We start from the raw sequence: 16,539 nt of genomic DNA, 5'->3' as shown, positions 1-16,539 counted from the left end.
TCTTTTCCGTTAACATGCATTGCATTGCAAAACACTAGCAGGTGTGCTAACCGCTGCTGAAACACTCAGAACCGGTTAGAAAGGAAAGCGCAACTTGATTTTAAACTTGCAAGGCCCATCTTTGAAAGCCATTTGTCCATAGCGGCAAATACTATAGCTGGATTTTGAAAAGCAGGAGGGAGTGGGTAATGTTGTGGCCAAAAAGCAGCCTTCGTAGCTATGCAAGCTAAGGGTACTCAAACCTAGAGAGTCAGGACATATGCCAGCCACTGCAGGAACACTTCCTCACACTACAACCATCCCAGTGCACAGAAACGCATGACTGGCCATGTGCATTATTACCTTCCCTGAAATATGGCTAGTCAATAGACCACCACCAGAGCCAGATACCAGACTTGATAGATCCGGTATAGCATCTCCTCTGTTACTGTCATCAGACATGATCCATGTCCTGGAGACTCCCTGCTTTAGTATCACGGAACTTTATCAGTCTTGCTCATTCACCCCAAATATTGCCCCTCAAAAGCCTTATCAAAGAGGGAGAAAATGAGGCTCTTCCTCCAACAGCAACAAGATACAGTGTCCCTTCCCCATGTTCCTTGTGCTCCAACTCACATTTCAGTTGAGCTGGGTAAGGAGGAAGCCTAGTCTTTCTAGGACTAAAAGAAGGTGAGAAAAGCCCACAGACTGGATTTGATCAGTAGGGTTTTTACATACCTTATATGACTAGCCAGGCCATCTTGAACATTAGACAGTCCTGAGTCTGAAAGGGAATCTGAACAAACAGACACAGGAGACAGAGACCTCTCTTTCTCCTCAAGCAGATCAAGTTTCACCAAGGAGCTCGTCTCATCCTCTGAGTTATCCTCAGACACAGAGCCAAGGATGAAATGAGTGTGCAGGTTCAGCTCCAGGGGCTTCGTGGTAGGGGAGGACTCCTCCATGGTGACTCCGAAGTGGGCTCTTAGCACTAAAAGAGAAAAAAGCAACAGCTGAAGTTAGTATTAGCTTCTAGGGAAACAAGAAAGCCTTCAAAAGCAGGGTTCATTTGTGGCCGGACAAACACTGTTGAAATACCGTGTCTGACATTGGGTAAGAGACCAGGATCCAGACTAGTCACTTGTACAAACAGAAAAGCCACTGAAATAACACAAGTATCAATGCAACTGATCATTCTAATCTGTTGCAAAAGCTGCTGGCTTAGACAAAGCTACAGGAAGGACAAACAATCCTTAAGCAGGCACAACTTTTGTTAGAAAATTCATAGCTAGAAAACCAATACGGAGACACTTATTAGTATTTAACATTTATACGTTGGTAGCGCTTAAAGGCCAACCAGGTTGGGGCCCACTGCGCTAGACGCTGCACGAAAATACAAAACACAGCAGAGGAATGGGACGAACCAGCAGACTGGGGTGTGATGATAAAATCAGACATCCACTGGCAGTCTTTTACTTGGGACCAAACAGAGGGTCAACTCAAAGAGAGAAGATTGGCTGTTTTACAAAATAGAATACAAATGTTTGGTGCTGTGGTTGTTTTTCAAAAAATCAATTGTTTACTGTATTTTTTAAAGAGATAGCTGGATTTAATCCTCCCCCTGCGGCACTCCTAGCATTTTGCTAGTGCAAGAGTAGTCAATTTCATTTATTGTTTGTTTCCAAAAGTGAAACTTCCTAATCCGTCATCACCACCCAAGCTAAGTGAAACACAAAGAGGAAACAAGCAGCAAAAACAGTGTAAAGTAAATTAGACTGAGAAGTTTAACAACTTTGATGGTTTCAAGCATAGCACAGAGATTACTTAACATCACAGCATCTCTTTACAGGGGTCACTTCTGCTGTGAAAAGCTGATGCAAGATTAGTATTAAGTAATTGGTATTTGCAATAAATGAACTGCAACACATAGGTATAAAAAAATTGCAAACACTTGTTTGTTTTTCCCTATGCATGCAATATATACCTAGCAATAAAAGAGGAATAGCAGCAAATACTTTATCTCAGTCTTCCATGATTTAGATGTGAACCTGGAAAGTATTAAAATGGTAGATACTGATATGAAAGAATCGGCAATAAAACTTTGTAAGAGTGGGAAGCTTATTCTGCAAATTGGGAATCTCAGGCATTGAAGGTTTTGATCGATGTAGTATCAAAATGATGGAAGTTTTCAGGCTCGGTATAGAATTATGGCAGAAGACTTGATATCTGAGAGACTTCGGGATTCATTTAATATATTATAGAAGACAAAAAATGTGCATGATGGGCTCCTTGAAAGTCCTCCATTCACAAACCAGGCACAGCACGAGCAAGAGCAATTCGAGCTTTCCCTACACACTCCCCTGCCAAGGTGCCTCAACCTGATCCAGGAGGGATCAGCTCTAGGGGAGAGTTCAGTCTCCAGGACCCACTCAGCCCTGAATTTCACCCATCTTTCTCAGATTACCCAGCTGCACATTAGGGTGGTACAAGGCTTGGTAGCAAGCTTTAATTTCTTCAGATGAAAGGCACTGAATAGTGCAAAGTTTTATCTCATTTATGTAAAAATCTTGAAATAAAACAGCATGTGCTCCTTCAAGGCCAGAAACGTTAGTGTGTCTGTGACAGGGCACAGGAACAGCAGCATGCAGGCAATGGGACCGAAACCTGTAATCTACTGAGTTCCTTGAACTTTCACTAAAGTAACAGAAGCTGTGAGTGTGCAAGATTGGGCCTAGGAGACAAGGGTGATACATTTAAGGAAGTGTATGCATAGGACGAGAGGCCTTCAGAAAAACCACTGTCAAACCTGGATACAGTAAAAAAATCAGAGAGGTGGTAATCTTAGCCACTTCCTAACACAAGGTAATTATCCAGCTGTGGGCCATGCTGGAAACTTGCCAGGATTTCATCAAGAATAAAATGGAGCAGATTGAAGCTGGCCTCATACAGGGGTTCATCCCTTGGAGCAACAGGTCGTAGCAGGCACAACTGCATTTTGTCATGATCAGTCACCATGAGCCCACACTACTACACTTTCTCCACAGCATGGATCTCCTGGATACATCTCTCCTAATCAATTCAACACCATTGCAGGAGCCTTGGGCACTGGTGGCACACTGGTCTCTCCTGTTCTCTGCCTGTGGCACACAACAGTTCTGTCTGAGCACTGAAGTGCTTTAGCTTAACCCCCATAAGGGGGTTCTGGGATGAAGTTTGATTTTCTGTAATATTCAGGAGGGCAAAACTACATAATCTAATGGCCCCTTCTGGCCTTACACTCTGTGATTGAGAGAACACAACTACCCTGGCTCATCTTGTACAATTCCGCACACTGCCTCCCCAGCTCTATGGCCTCAGACAACTAGATTGGGATTTAGCATTTAAAATGTTGGTTTATCTTATGTATAAGTGCAATGCTGACAGACTCCGATCAGCAGCAGCTGGGATCAAACCTGGGACCTCTGGAGCTTAATGCATGAACCACTATTGCATGAGCTAAAAGGCACATATTTCTTAGCCAAGGTTGTAGCAGACTCAATTTCTAACAGGTCTGGCTGCCACTAGAGGGGGACAGAGAGCCACACCAAGCAGGCATGGGTTACATAAGCATTGAGCAAAAACCACAATCATTGAAGTAAAATCGCTTACAATTTCATAATTGACTGAATAATGTGAAATCAGCATAGAGCCACACATGGAAACACGATCAGATTAGGGACTGTTAACAATAACTAACCTCTTGTAATCGTTGCAATCTGAGTAGCTATCCACCTCCAAAACGAACTGGAAAAGAAGAGAGAAACACCAATAAATATATAATAATACTTTTGATACACAGCTCCTGTAATCAGAGGCTCTCCAAGCTCTGTCAATCAATCACCACAACACCCTGTGAGACAGGTATGCTACTCAATGTACGGAGAGTGAAGGAGAGGCACAGAGAAGGTTAAATGACTTGCCCAAAGTCATACAGTGAGCCAAGAATGGAATCCAGAATACCTGACTCTCAGTCCCATGTTGTATCAACCATAGCCTATGCTTCCTCCTATTGGTCACTCACAAGACAACAGCTGGTAGTTGTTGTGTGTTCGCAAATTGCTCACACACAACATCTAAAAGGACCATTCATTCGACCTGTATTTTTTGTTACTGCAGGATAGGGGGAGAAAGGCAACTTGATTTTTTTTTTCCCCCAGTGTTTTAAAAAAAACCCGAGTTTAGTGCTGTGAAGAGAGGGAGTGAAAGCACTCACGGTGCAGTCAGGTGCCTTGGGAGCTTCTCCCACGCAGCTGTGCCAGTATGTCTCAAGCCTGTCTTTTGGAACCTCCTTCTATTACAGCCTGAAGCCTTTCACACAATCCTCCCACTGCACCTCCATCCTATGCTGCAGCAGCAAGTCCTAGTCTGGCCCTGGGTCTCCTACACAGCAGAGCCAAAGCATGTCAGCCAGGTCCTGCGGCATTCACCTGAGCAGAGGCTGCCAATTGTGCTTAACTGTGCTCAATTGTGGAAGGAGAAGGAGACAAGCAGGGACTCTGAGGAGACCCAAACTCATTTTCAATTACAGTCTAAGACAAATAACAAAAAGTTAGCATGACTCAGGAAAAATACTCCCATCCATCCACATCTAGTGCCTAAAAAGACTTTAAAGTCATCCTACGCAACACACACATAGTTCTGAGTGGAGAGCCAGATATCTCCTTGTACAAGAAGGGCGACCTTTTACTAACCCTGGATAGATTTTCTTCTTGTAACTCAAAAGACTGCACTTTCAAGTACAACGTTAAAAAAAAAAAGATGCCATTAAGTTTCAGTTAAGATTGAAAATACAAATCAGTAACTTCAAAGAAAACTGCTGTAGTTTAAACAAAAAAGCAACTGTTGGGGAACCAGGAAATTCAAAGTGAAGGTTACAGTTTAAAAAAAAATGGAAGTATGGAAATGCACAAATAGCTGGGTTTTGGGTAGCCATGTGGGGGTCAGAGGTAAGGCCACCCGAGCTATCAAAAAGTCTTGTCTGCATTGCAATTACAGCCACATTAGGAAAACTACAAGAATGTAGCAGAGTTCCCTTAACATGAACAATCTGGTCTGGTCTACACAGGCAAAACCAACTCACATTGTAACATGAATAGGACACAGTCATGTTGCAACTGGGGGTCTTTAACATAGCTGTAATTGTAGTGTAGGCAAGACAATTTAATCCTAAACCACCACACTGTTTCTTTTCATCAGAGACTGAGAATTAAGAATGCATCTGACTGGCTTATTCAATCTTACTGTGATTGTGCATGGGTATATTATTTAGATCAAACTGTACCTGTGTTGACAACACAACCTCCTGGTTTCATTAGGGCCATATGCAGCCCATAAAAAAATAAAAAACCCTGATGAATACTTAACCACTTTGTGATTATAAAGACTGTGTTTAGACAGTTTGGGGATTATAAAACCTATGTCAATGTACCTGTTTTGGTTGTTTGGTTTGGGTTTTGTTTTATTTTTTGAGGTGGGGGGAGCAATTATAAAACTTGCAACTATCTGCCCAGGGCAGAGATTAAACTGTTTGTGAAAACTCCTGAAAACTGAGCCACATGGGCAGATCCCTGTTCTCTTCTATAGGTCTTGGCATACACATACATGAAAGGGTCTGTCCCTGCATCTTTGTTGTAGAATCAGGGTTTAAGTTATTAGCCCAAACTCTTCTCAACTAGCCAAAGGCACATTTACAGCCAACAAACCAAGGCCAAAACCTACACTAGACCTTCCAGGAAGGGGGGATAGGGACACCTTGTTTTTAAGACTCTCAACTCTCAAAAATGCCTTGTTCAATTTGCATCAAATTTGCCCCCAAAAATTCTACTCTGGCATCAAATCACACATGGAAAATTTCAGCTGTATTGATCTAGTATTGGCACAGTTAATATAGTGGGGGAAAATAATCTAGGTTATGACATAAAGCTAGCTATGGAGAGAGAGAAGCTACTGTCTCAAACACTTAGCAATTATACAGTCTCTCATCTCAGGAGAGAAGGAACTTTATAAGCATTAACTAAGCCTTGGCCACTACCACTAGGCAAAATATTCTTTTTTGCAGATGAGGAAACTGAGGCACAGAGAGGCTAAGTGGCTTGCCCAACAATTCAGCGACAACCCACGAAACTCCTCATCCACACTCCAAATCACTTGACCATTCTTCCTCTCAGTGCACCGCCACTCAAAATCAGTCATCAGTGCAACTCAATCCTCTTTGATAGGCCATGTAGTCTATAGCCAAAGCCACAAACGTTGTTTGTTTCGATTTCCATGAACAGCTCCTGGGCAGCTGGTAAGTAGCTATCCACTCCCTACTTGTTCTAAATATGTTGAAACTTTCTTATTTTTTCATTTTTTAAAACTGGATTTCAGCTTTGTTTTTTGCTCAAATGAACTGCAGCCCTTTCCAAAGGGCTTCTCAGAGAAGCCAGCTGGTTTTCATACTATGGGAACAGGATTCTAAAATCCCAAGAAAACCTGTCCTGGTGTACGTTTTTCTTGAAAATTTAACTGTCCAAGTTTGAAATACACAATATGTTTGTTTAACTGTGCTTACGCTAAATACCTGGGTAAGGGCCTGATCCTGCACCACTAAAGTCAAACGGGAGTTTTGCATCGGACTTCAATGGGGGCTGGATTGGGCCCTACCAAAAGACTAGTCATATCCCCTTGACAGCAATGCTCTCCTGCTTTCTAAAATCCCTTATTCCCAGGAGGTTTCAGATATTGTTAAACTAGTTTGCAAGGCAAACTTTGCAGAGACTGAGGTGACTAAAAATTGCACAGCAAGGTCCAGATTTAGACCCTGATCCTACAGAGAGTTAAGCACATGCACAATTTTATTCACATTGGGACCACTCATGTGAATAAAGTTACACCAGGGCATAAGTCTTTGTAGGATTCGAGTCACATTCTCCTTTTTGTTCTCCCCTCCAGATCAAATTAACCAAAAGATGGAAAATTTGTTTTTCCAATTGCCCAGCACTGCAGACTCAACAAGGAATCTACAAGCCAAGCTGTGCTCTTTAGGTAATAAAGACTTTGCAATAATGGTGATGATGCTCAAAGCAGGGCAGAACCCAGAGCTCACTCTTCCAGAGCTGCATGAACTAACACTAGTAAAAGATTACTTTGTCAGAAGAATTGTGTCAGAACACAAAGAATTGGGAGGCAGACACAGGGAGCAAAGCTGTGAAGAACAATTGGGCCTATCAAGTGTGTAAGAAAGTAATTTTTCTCCCTCTGAAATGCCATTTAGAGTGACACTGATGTAATTTTGGCTCAAATTTCACTTTTATTTAAAGAAAAACCTTTTACAAAACTATTTCTGAAGTGAATTACTTTATTGATTTCTTTTTCACTTCAGGGAAAACAAACTGAATGGATTTTTTTTTAAATTAGAATAGTGTCTCCACAACACCTTGAAGAGGTAAAGCACAATATAAATTCTAATAAGAATGATAATGAATTCAAGCAATCCTAAAAAAATATACACAGCATTACTACCATTGACAACCAGAAAGTAAAAGTGACTAGAAAACAACAATAAAACTGACCAGTCCTGTTACAGTTGTTTGCTTTCGCTGAATTTGAAGGTGAGCAGCACATGCATCTAGACTAACGTTGGAAGTCAGTTTCCGGATCAACAGAGGATGAAATCGCACACTTAGGGGTAAAGTCACAACTTCTTCAAGGATACCTAGGTATGCGGGTGAGCATCAGGAAAGCCACATCTATCTGCCTAGGTTCCTAGGACATGCCCAATACCACTGCATCTGAGGACTGACTCTGGAAGCCCACTTCTGCCAACAGACATCACCACAGAATTAATGGGCCACCATCCTGAGCGGTCTCTTAATCTGAACCAATAGGACAAAATCAGACCACAGAATCACCCAGATATAACTCAAGAGATAATGTTTGTACTTCACAGTCCAAGAGACACATATGAGGTTTTCATCTCGAGGCCAAAAGACCAAACACATCAAGACACTTGATCAAGTGTAAGTAGTCTCTCGGCCTATTAAAGGCTATGATCTGCTTTTTCCATTCCCTCCACCCCAGATTTTATTCCCTCTGCATTTATAGTAGTTTCCACCTAGTTTATCATTTGTTCTGCAGTTTCAGTGGGATACTACCTACTTCCTGTCCTAAACTGCTCTGCACCACTGAACAGCTGTCAAACGTAGCGTACCGTAAAGTGCTTTTGGATATTTGGATTCTACTCCTTTTAAACCTCCCAGTATATTTCACTCTACAACTCTCAATAGTTTAAAATAAAATCTTGATTATGAATAATAGACCCAATTCAGCAATCCATACACATTCAGCAAAGCACTTAAGCATGTACCCAAATCCTATAAAAAAAATCAATGAGATTAAGAACATGCTTAAGTGCTTTGCTGAAGTCCCATTTACTTCAGTGGGATTTAGGCACATGCTTAATTGTTTTCCTGAACAGTAGTGGATTTAAACACAGGCTATAATGTTTCCCTCTGATATCTGCCTCCTTACCTGACTTCAGAGAATGTTCTTTCCAAAGAGTCAGCTAGTCATTTCCTCCCAGAAGAATGGGAAGAGTCTATTCAAATTAGGGAAAGCAAAGTATATATGCTAAAATAAAGCTAAATATGTAAATTCATCCTATCTAAGTCACAGGGGCTGCACTAGGGAAGGAATATAAGCCAGGGAATTTTAAATGTGAACCATATTACAAAGCATCTTCCCAAAGACTTCTGAGAAATGTTCTGTTACATTGACAGAGTTTTACAATGGGATCCAAGGATCCAAAAGCATTGTAAATAAACATCTTGAGATGGGGAGGAAGCAGCTGCATGCAGTAACCTGGATCTGAACCAGAGGAGTCAATCAATTTTCTTTCTGGATCCAATACATGCCAGTGTGGCTGCAGAGAGCGTGTGGTCTTGCCTGCATGACATCTTCTCCCACGGGGAGGCGGGTGAGAGACAGGGGGGCCAGAGATCTCTTTTGCAGGATCTAAAACTTCCATGCTTGAGCCCCCTCAGGCATTTAGTATTATGATGATGAATTATTTGTATTGCAGTAGTGCCTAGGAGGTCCATTCATACTGGGCGCAGTACAAAACAGGACAAAAGGATAGTACCTGCCCACATACTAGGGTTTCCACTTCTGTCCCAGCCGTTTCCTCATCTCCAGATGTTTATTTAGAGTCCTCACATTTATTTACTTTAGATTAAAAGGGATTTTGATTATTATTGTATTCAAAGGAAGAGGCAGAAAAACATAAACAATGGCAATAATAAGTAAACAAAGAGCACATCCACAGTATCCCAGGGACCAGAGCTAAGAGAGCATACACACACTATGAAAGAATCTTCCCACATGGCCAGATTTTATTAACAATGCCTTAAGACACACAAGCAATTAAAAAGATACCCTGCAGCTCCTTAAACTACGATCTCCCAGTCACTCTTGAACATACTGGGAATGTCATGCAGCCCACAAACAACAGGCCTGGGCTATTTACAGGCAATCTTCCCCTGCCCATCCCCTTTGCGTCACACTGAAACTTGAGCTGCAAGAAGCCCTACTCCTGTGTTATGTCCATTCACTCTCACTGCCACCAGGGACTTCCCCTTAGCACGTTGTGACCATATGTACAGAGCATGCTACAGGAAAAGGCAAAAGCAAACAGAGGGAATCGCAGCATCTCAATCCACTAGTCCCCCACATCCTGTGTGCATGAAGAGTGCCCCACAAAGCCTGGTAAGGCCATTACCAGGGCACTGACAACACACACATATGCACCCTGCCATTTACCATCACCTATCCTCTCTCAGGCATCCCCATCTGCCCCAATAAACCTCACCATCCACACCCCACTCCTTACAACCTATCCACAGCTCATGTTCCCCAGCCCTAGCAACAGAGCTCATGAGAACATTATACCACCCCAATCACACCTACCTAGCCCACCAAGTAGCAAGGCTGAGGAGGCCATTCACACTCACTTCTCCTTCCTCCAACCATCCCTAACAACTCACTCACCTACCCCCACACAATCACATTTAAATTACCCCCAATCCAGCATCAAAACTGGGGGGAATATTTCCCTGTATTCCCTTATTTCCAATCCTCTACCGTGGTGAATATATTACTACATTTTCTGGAACTGGGGTATCCCTGCCAGGCTGGGGGGGTCCCTCCACTTCCTAGAGCATTCGGGATCCCCACCACCCCAGGGGAATCCCCCCCCCCATTTCCTAGAGCACTGAGGATTTTATCCAGCCCAGAGACCCTCCCATTTCCTAAAACATTGGGGATCCCGCCGGGCCTGAGTCCTCCCCCACCAACACCACTTCCCGGGGGTCCCCGCCGGGCCGGGGCTGAGCGCCCCCCCCACACACACTTCCCGGGGCACCGGGGATTCCCGCCAGGCCTGAGCCCCCTTCCCGTGGCGCCGGGCCGGGCCGGGCCTGAGCCCCCCCCGCTTCCCGGGGCACCGGGGCTCCCCGCCGGGCCGGGCCGGAGGAAGCGCTCTCCCCGCGCCCCGGGGAGCCCCGCCTGGGCGCAGAGCGGACCCGCTCACCTCAGGGTGCCGGCCGAGATGGGGCGATGCCCCTGGGCCCGCCTGCCCGGCGCTGGCTGCTGATGCCGCCGCCGAGGAGATGGCTGACACACACGCTCCCATTCACTGTTCCGTCGGCTCCGCCCCCTCGCTCCGGCTCCGCCCCTCCTCTCGCGCTGACAGCTCCCTCGCCCACTGAGGTGGCGTGACGGGAGAGGTGACCTCAGGTCATTCCCCTCTGACCCCTCCTCACTCCCCCCCCCCTCCCGTGAGGCGCTCTCCCTTCCCATTGGCGGCCGGCTCTCACTCCGGGTGGGTGTGACCAATGGCAGAGGCTGGGGGGCGTGGCCAATGAGATGTCGTCTATGGCCTGAGCGGCCCTGGCTGCTCTGCCACTGGCTCCGGCGGCAGAGGGAGGCGCCGGGTCGGTGTCCTCTGGTGACACCGACCGGGCTCCTCCGCTGTTAACCCCCTGGGGGCCCTCGGCAGGCTGCTGGGGGACCTGAACTCGAGCCGGCCCATCACCCCCTGGGCTGAGCCTCGCTGGGACTGCGGCTGAAGGGCACCGGCGCTCGCCGCAGGAAGTGAGGCAACAAGGAGGATCACCTCGAATAGACCGATACCAGGCCCATGGGAGGACGCGGCCCTGGCCTAATTTTCGGGGGATGCTCCATCGAGGGCGCAATTAAAAAAAAAAAAAGTAGGGCTGATCCTGTAAAATGGGGGGTTTGGGGCCAGTCAATATCCCCCACCTCCACTAGTTTTCCCTGCAAACGGGCAGCCCAGGACACTATGCAATCTCACGCAGGCAGTGCCATACACTCTGACACCCCTAAAGGCTTTGCACATATCAACGCCACCTCTGAAATATAACTGAAGGACATTTGGGACATCTGAGGGAATTTGTTCCTCATGTGATGAACAAGCAATTATTTAACAGGATGGGAGGACACGTGGGCAAATACAGGAGCAAAAATATTTGAGACTATTGCTGTGAATAAAATCTGCCATATCTGCACTCCCTTTTATTCTCTTACTCACAAACATTTGCCTGCGCAAGACTATTTGCAAGAATGTGTGCCAAAAGTATCACAAATAGCCCTGCGAGCACTTGTTGGTACTTGCACCAGAATGACTCACATAGCAATTTTGATAAGCTCCTTTTTATTAAATGCACAATAGGTTAGACCGATTACAAATGTTTGTGGATTATTCGTGAACAGGAAAAGGCATCACTCCTCTTTATAAAATTTAGATCATCCAGTCAGAGGAAGAAATAATATAATCTGACTCGAGCGACCAAGCCTATGTCTTGAATAGCCACAGTGACTCACAGCAACCAGTCTTCAAACAAACCAGGGACTCGAATTCCAGACAAAATATTCAAATCAAAGGGAATAAAGCACAAATTCATACAAAAAAACCACATTCATGGCTCATTTATGAACAGGAAAAAAGGGATACTTCCCTGCTCTTCCTGAAAACAAATCTTCACATGAAACAGAAAGTCTTTTAGAAATATAATTTAAAAAACCGCAATGTCATCCCCTGAACAGTTTCCCAAATTCAGATTTACACTCAAAGGAACACATTGTCACCACGCCCTAATAATAAGTATTATTAACAAAGTTACAGAGCCTCAAACAGGAATTTCTAGACTTTTGTTAGATGGTTGGTGTTTGTATTCACACACTCCTTGTAACAACAGCTAAAGCACATCAAATCCATCCTCAACTCCTACACTAGCTTCTCATAGAATACCATGTCAAATTCAAGGTGTCAAGCATTATTTTCAAGGTGTTGCACCGAGGTTGCCTAAAAAATGGCCTAAATCTCCAGGATCTGGACGGTGGCTGACAATTCTACTCTTCCCCTGAAATGTACACTGCCCTTTTAAAGCTTGTCTGTGTGGGAGACAGCTTTCTCACGGCTAGCTCAACTGTAGAATGAACTCCCACAGGAACAAATGATTGTTACAAATGTCACCAACTTTTCCAAGTGCATGGTGCAGTTCTTCATGTGTAATATAAACAAAAAACACAGCGTACATATACATTTATTTAAAACCCACTCACCCACACCGAGAGGATGAGAAAGAGAATGTACCACATGTGACGGATATTCGTAATGTCACTTACCGTACCACTGGAAGGTGCTCAGATATCATGGTGATGAAGGCTGTATATGAACCTGAATAGAATAGAAGGTGCCAATCCTGAAACTACATCTGCACAGGTGAAACCTTGTATACACATTGGAGTCCTGTTCAAGTCATTGGAGTACTATGCAGGTGCAGAGGTCTCCTTGCACAGGTGCAGTTAGAGGACTGGGCCCTCCATGACTAGTTCAAATAGATGTTTATAAAATGTATTGAGTTTCTAACACCCTGAACACAGAAACTAGCAACAGAATTTAGATAGATAAAAAGGGGGATAGTTCTTTAACCACTGTCTATCTAAAAAGTGAATTGCTGAGCGTCAAAGAACAAATTGGAGAATAGGCAAAGGTTAAAAGTAAAAAAAAAAAATTAAATTGTGCTTCATTGCACAATTACAGTCTGGCCTGCATGTTATCTATTTGAGTTCCCAGCCTGTAGACAAATCAATCGGACAACTCAAATATAAAGTTACTCAGGGGTATAAGAGTTTTCAGGGTTGTGGCCTTAGGTCATTGCCCAAAATACTTATATATCTTATTTACTGTAACTTGGCTGTTCTGATTTCAAAAGTGTTGAACACCCATAACACCTTTTGAAGACAGTGGGAGCTGTGGGTTCTTGGCACTTCTATATAAATAATATTTCCAGGGATGTTTTATTTAGTCCCAGTTTGAGCTGTTGTCTACTCACTGCTCTCTAGACACTATCACATAACTTGAAAGATATTCTAAATTACTGTCACAGCCACACTAGCAACTGTGGAAAATGACCCATACTCATCCCTCTCAAACATCTCATTTTACTTTCAGACTGATAGCTGTATGGTTCTTCACTTTTATTATGCTATATTATATCAGCAATGTCAATTTATTAAACTGAAACTGACACTTTTTAAGTAGTAAGCCTGTGTAATTTAAAGCTTTTCATTCTCTTGGACTCTTAGCTTGATCTGTTATTTTCAGTATTGATCCCACTCTCAAGGATTCAAATCTGGAAAATGCCTATCTGGAACTGGTCAAAACATTTGTTGTAAAAAAAAATGTATCTGACAAACTGAGAAAGGTTAGTGTGTAACAGCTTAATCCTCTGAGATACTGAGCACTCCCAACTTACACTGAAGCAAGTAAAAGTCAAGTGCACTCAGCACCCCATATGATTGTGTCCTAAATCACTATTTCTAATTACATACAAAACTTGAATGACTCGAGTTGCTTTAGTCATGGAAGGGGCCCCAGGGACCTTAGAGATAATAGAGAGAAAAGTTGTTACATTGCTTAACAGACCAGGTTTATTTCCAAATTTGCCTAAATTAAAGACAAAAAATGAAACAGATTACAACAGGCGGTTGGTAAATCTTTTCTGGTGTACTGAGCCCTTTGGTCATGCTAAAACCTGCATTGTGTCTGCCCTGCCAATTTTATCCATTCAACCCCTTAACACTATTTCAGTGCTGCTGGAAGGGTGATTGCCACACACATTTAGACCCTGTGGCAATTCTAGAAAACAATGGAATGAGGATCATAGTAAAATGTAGGCTGGGAATGTATTACTGACAAACAGTAATAATGTCAGCCTTGGCCAAGCTTCAGACTCAGCCTAGAAGCAGGATTTTATTATTATTGTAACACCTAACATTTACCTAAGGCTTTTTTATCCATGGATCTCTTAGCACTTTTAATACCCCATTTTACAGATGGGGGGAAATGAGGCATATAGAAGTCAAGTGACTCCCCCAAAATACTGTTATTTAACTTTAAATACATTTATAAAATAAAACCCTGTGTTAAATATCTTGTGTGTCTTCTGCTGGTTTCACTGTAGTCAGTGGCAAAATTCCCTTATCTTCAGTGGAAGCAGAAGCTAGCAGAATACGGTGTAATGTTAAATACAATTTGGGAGAATTGTAGTAATTGATTTAGAAGGAATATACTATTGAAAGAAGGAAGGAACACGCTATCAATTATTAACAGCACTGTGATCCCAATCCTGCACCCATGAGAATGATGAGTTTTGCCACTGATTGAGCTGGGAGCAGGACTGGGCCCTACATTTCAATCTGTTTTAGACTGGAGAGGTAAGGAAGAGCTGACAGTTATGAACCTATTAAAGATTCAAAATCTGGCCAGTCATAACACATTTTATAATAGAGCCACAAAGTATCAGATAGGCCTCTGTAATACTATCAGACACAGGCATGAGGCACAAAGTTCCGATACAAACTTCTCTGTAATTCACCAAGTGTTCCAACTGCAGGTTTTCCTTTGTGACCATCTTTTAAACATGATTTCACCTTAACCATAACTAGGGATACAAATGACTTAAGAGTTTGTATCCATTTTTCTCTTTGACTCTGTTTATCATAGTGAGAATTTTTTCATCACTCTTCAGGATAGATTTGTTCTGATTGGTCTTATAAATATATGCACTGTACTTACTATGCACATGGAAAAAGCAATCAATGCATTTTTTACTTAAAAAATGTGTAGCCTTAAAAGTGCAAGTAAAAACATTTTGAAAAGTAAACTGAAAGTTTTATTACCTACAATGATCTAAGTTCAGGGTTCCAAGTCTCTCCCACAGCAGCTGATGACAACCTCCTCAGTGGCAAGGGAGCACAAGAGATCTGAAGTGTTCTTGATGCCCTCAATTCTGGCAGAGAACACAGAATTCAGGTCCAGGAAGGTAAGTAAAAAAGGAAAGGGTTTTATATTATTTTGCTTTCAACCAGTTATTTGTCATTGTTAATAACTATTTATTTAGAAAGTTTTAATAGATTTACAAAAATGTGTTGTGTAAATCTGAGAAAAAAAACTTACATTGAGCTTATCTTTTTGTTTAGAGAAACGTTATGCAGTAATATAATCATCAGATCATTCTGTTTAACTGGGTATTTGTCATTTTAAGCTTATCCATGCGCGTTTATTGTTTTTAAGTTCTTAAAGAGATTTCTGTTTATTTAAAAGCATTCTGGCTGTCTTTTAAAAATAGAATTAATATGTTTATGTCAACATTCTTTTGCTGGGTTGTGATGCAAACAGCAGGGCTAATAAGAAAGTGAAACTGACCAGTAGTAATACAGTAATATTTAGCCCACACAGGGCTCTTTTCATACAAACATCTCATTGTATGGTAGCATCACTAGCCACTGTGGCATAGGAAAAAGTAGACTTCTGAAATGGTGAAAGGAAATGAGATTTTGAAAATACATTTTAAACAATCACTACTGAAGATTTTACTAGTAACAGAGGGAGGGATTTGGAACTTTTAATATGATTTTTATCTTGAGATCATCCCATGGCTAGTGTGAAAATGCAGCTATAAATGAAACTGGAGCACAGAGAAGTATCTGGCCCAAACTTTTTCAAAATTGTTCCGTCCTAACACACATCACAAATTTTGGAAACATACCGGTACTTCCTCATACCACTTTAAAACTCTCTTATGGGGGTGATAGCCTCCTTTCTAAATCACAATGAGACCTATGGATGAACTATGCTCTATAGAAGCGAAGTATTCATTATTATTGTTGCTGCTGTACATGCAAGCTTTTCCCACTATCTTAAAAAAATAAAACCCCTCTGACCTTATCAATACTTACAACAAAGCTAGCTTGGGTATCTAGAACACAAGTCATTTGAAAAGCAAGGATTAATCTGAGATTCATTAAAAATATACTATCCTTCATTCTACGATCAAATTAAACAGCAAGTGGACATTTGAGTTTTGAAAAAGGAGAAATTTTAGCTGAAAAGGTTCTCTCAGCGCCACCTTGTGTCAGAAATAGAAAAATCCAGTTTCTAACACAAGCTGTATTAGC

General features: G+C 42.6%; 1 protein-coding gene across 9 annotated transcripts in view; it reads right to left on the bottom strand.

Annotated features, from left to right (window-relative positions):
- The window catches only part of ACACA (acetyl-CoA carboxylase alpha), a 207,377-nt gene that overhangs the window by 173,095 nt on the left and 17,743 nt on the right, over positions 1-16,539 (bottom strand). For 2 of the 9 annotated variants that reach the window (XM_039507932.1, XM_039507933.1), the window contains exons 1-4: positions 15,262-15,354; positions 12,703-12,754; positions 3,716-3,762; positions 718-970 (exon numbers count right to left, since the gene is read on the bottom strand). In XM_039507932.1, the coding sequence (XP_039363866.1) occupies positions 718-970; positions 3,716-3,762; positions 12,703-12,731 (329 nt within the window). In that variant the 5' untranslated portion in view covers positions 12,732-12,754; positions 15,262-15,354. Of the gene's footprint in view, positions 1-717; positions 971-3,715; positions 3,763-4,231; positions 4,311-7,571; positions 7,767-8,529; positions 8,597-9,139; positions 9,223-10,585; positions 10,728-12,702; positions 12,755-15,261; positions 15,368-16,539 lie in introns of those variants that run through there. The other 7 variants (XM_039507935.1, XM_039507934.1, XM_039507936.1 and 4 more) reach the window with 7 other exon arrangements.

The sequence above is a fragment of the Mauremys reevesii genome, linkage group 20 (genome assembly GCF_016161935.1).
Source record: "Mauremys reevesii isolate NIE-2019 linkage group 20, ASM1616193v1, whole genome shotgun sequence".
In the NCBI taxonomy this organism is placed as follows: Eukaryota; Metazoa; Chordata; order Testudines; family Geoemydidae; genus Mauremys; species Mauremys reevesii.
The sequence above is the reverse complement of the archived record's forward strand: the minus strand, read 5'-3'. Positions and strand labels throughout refer to the sequence as shown.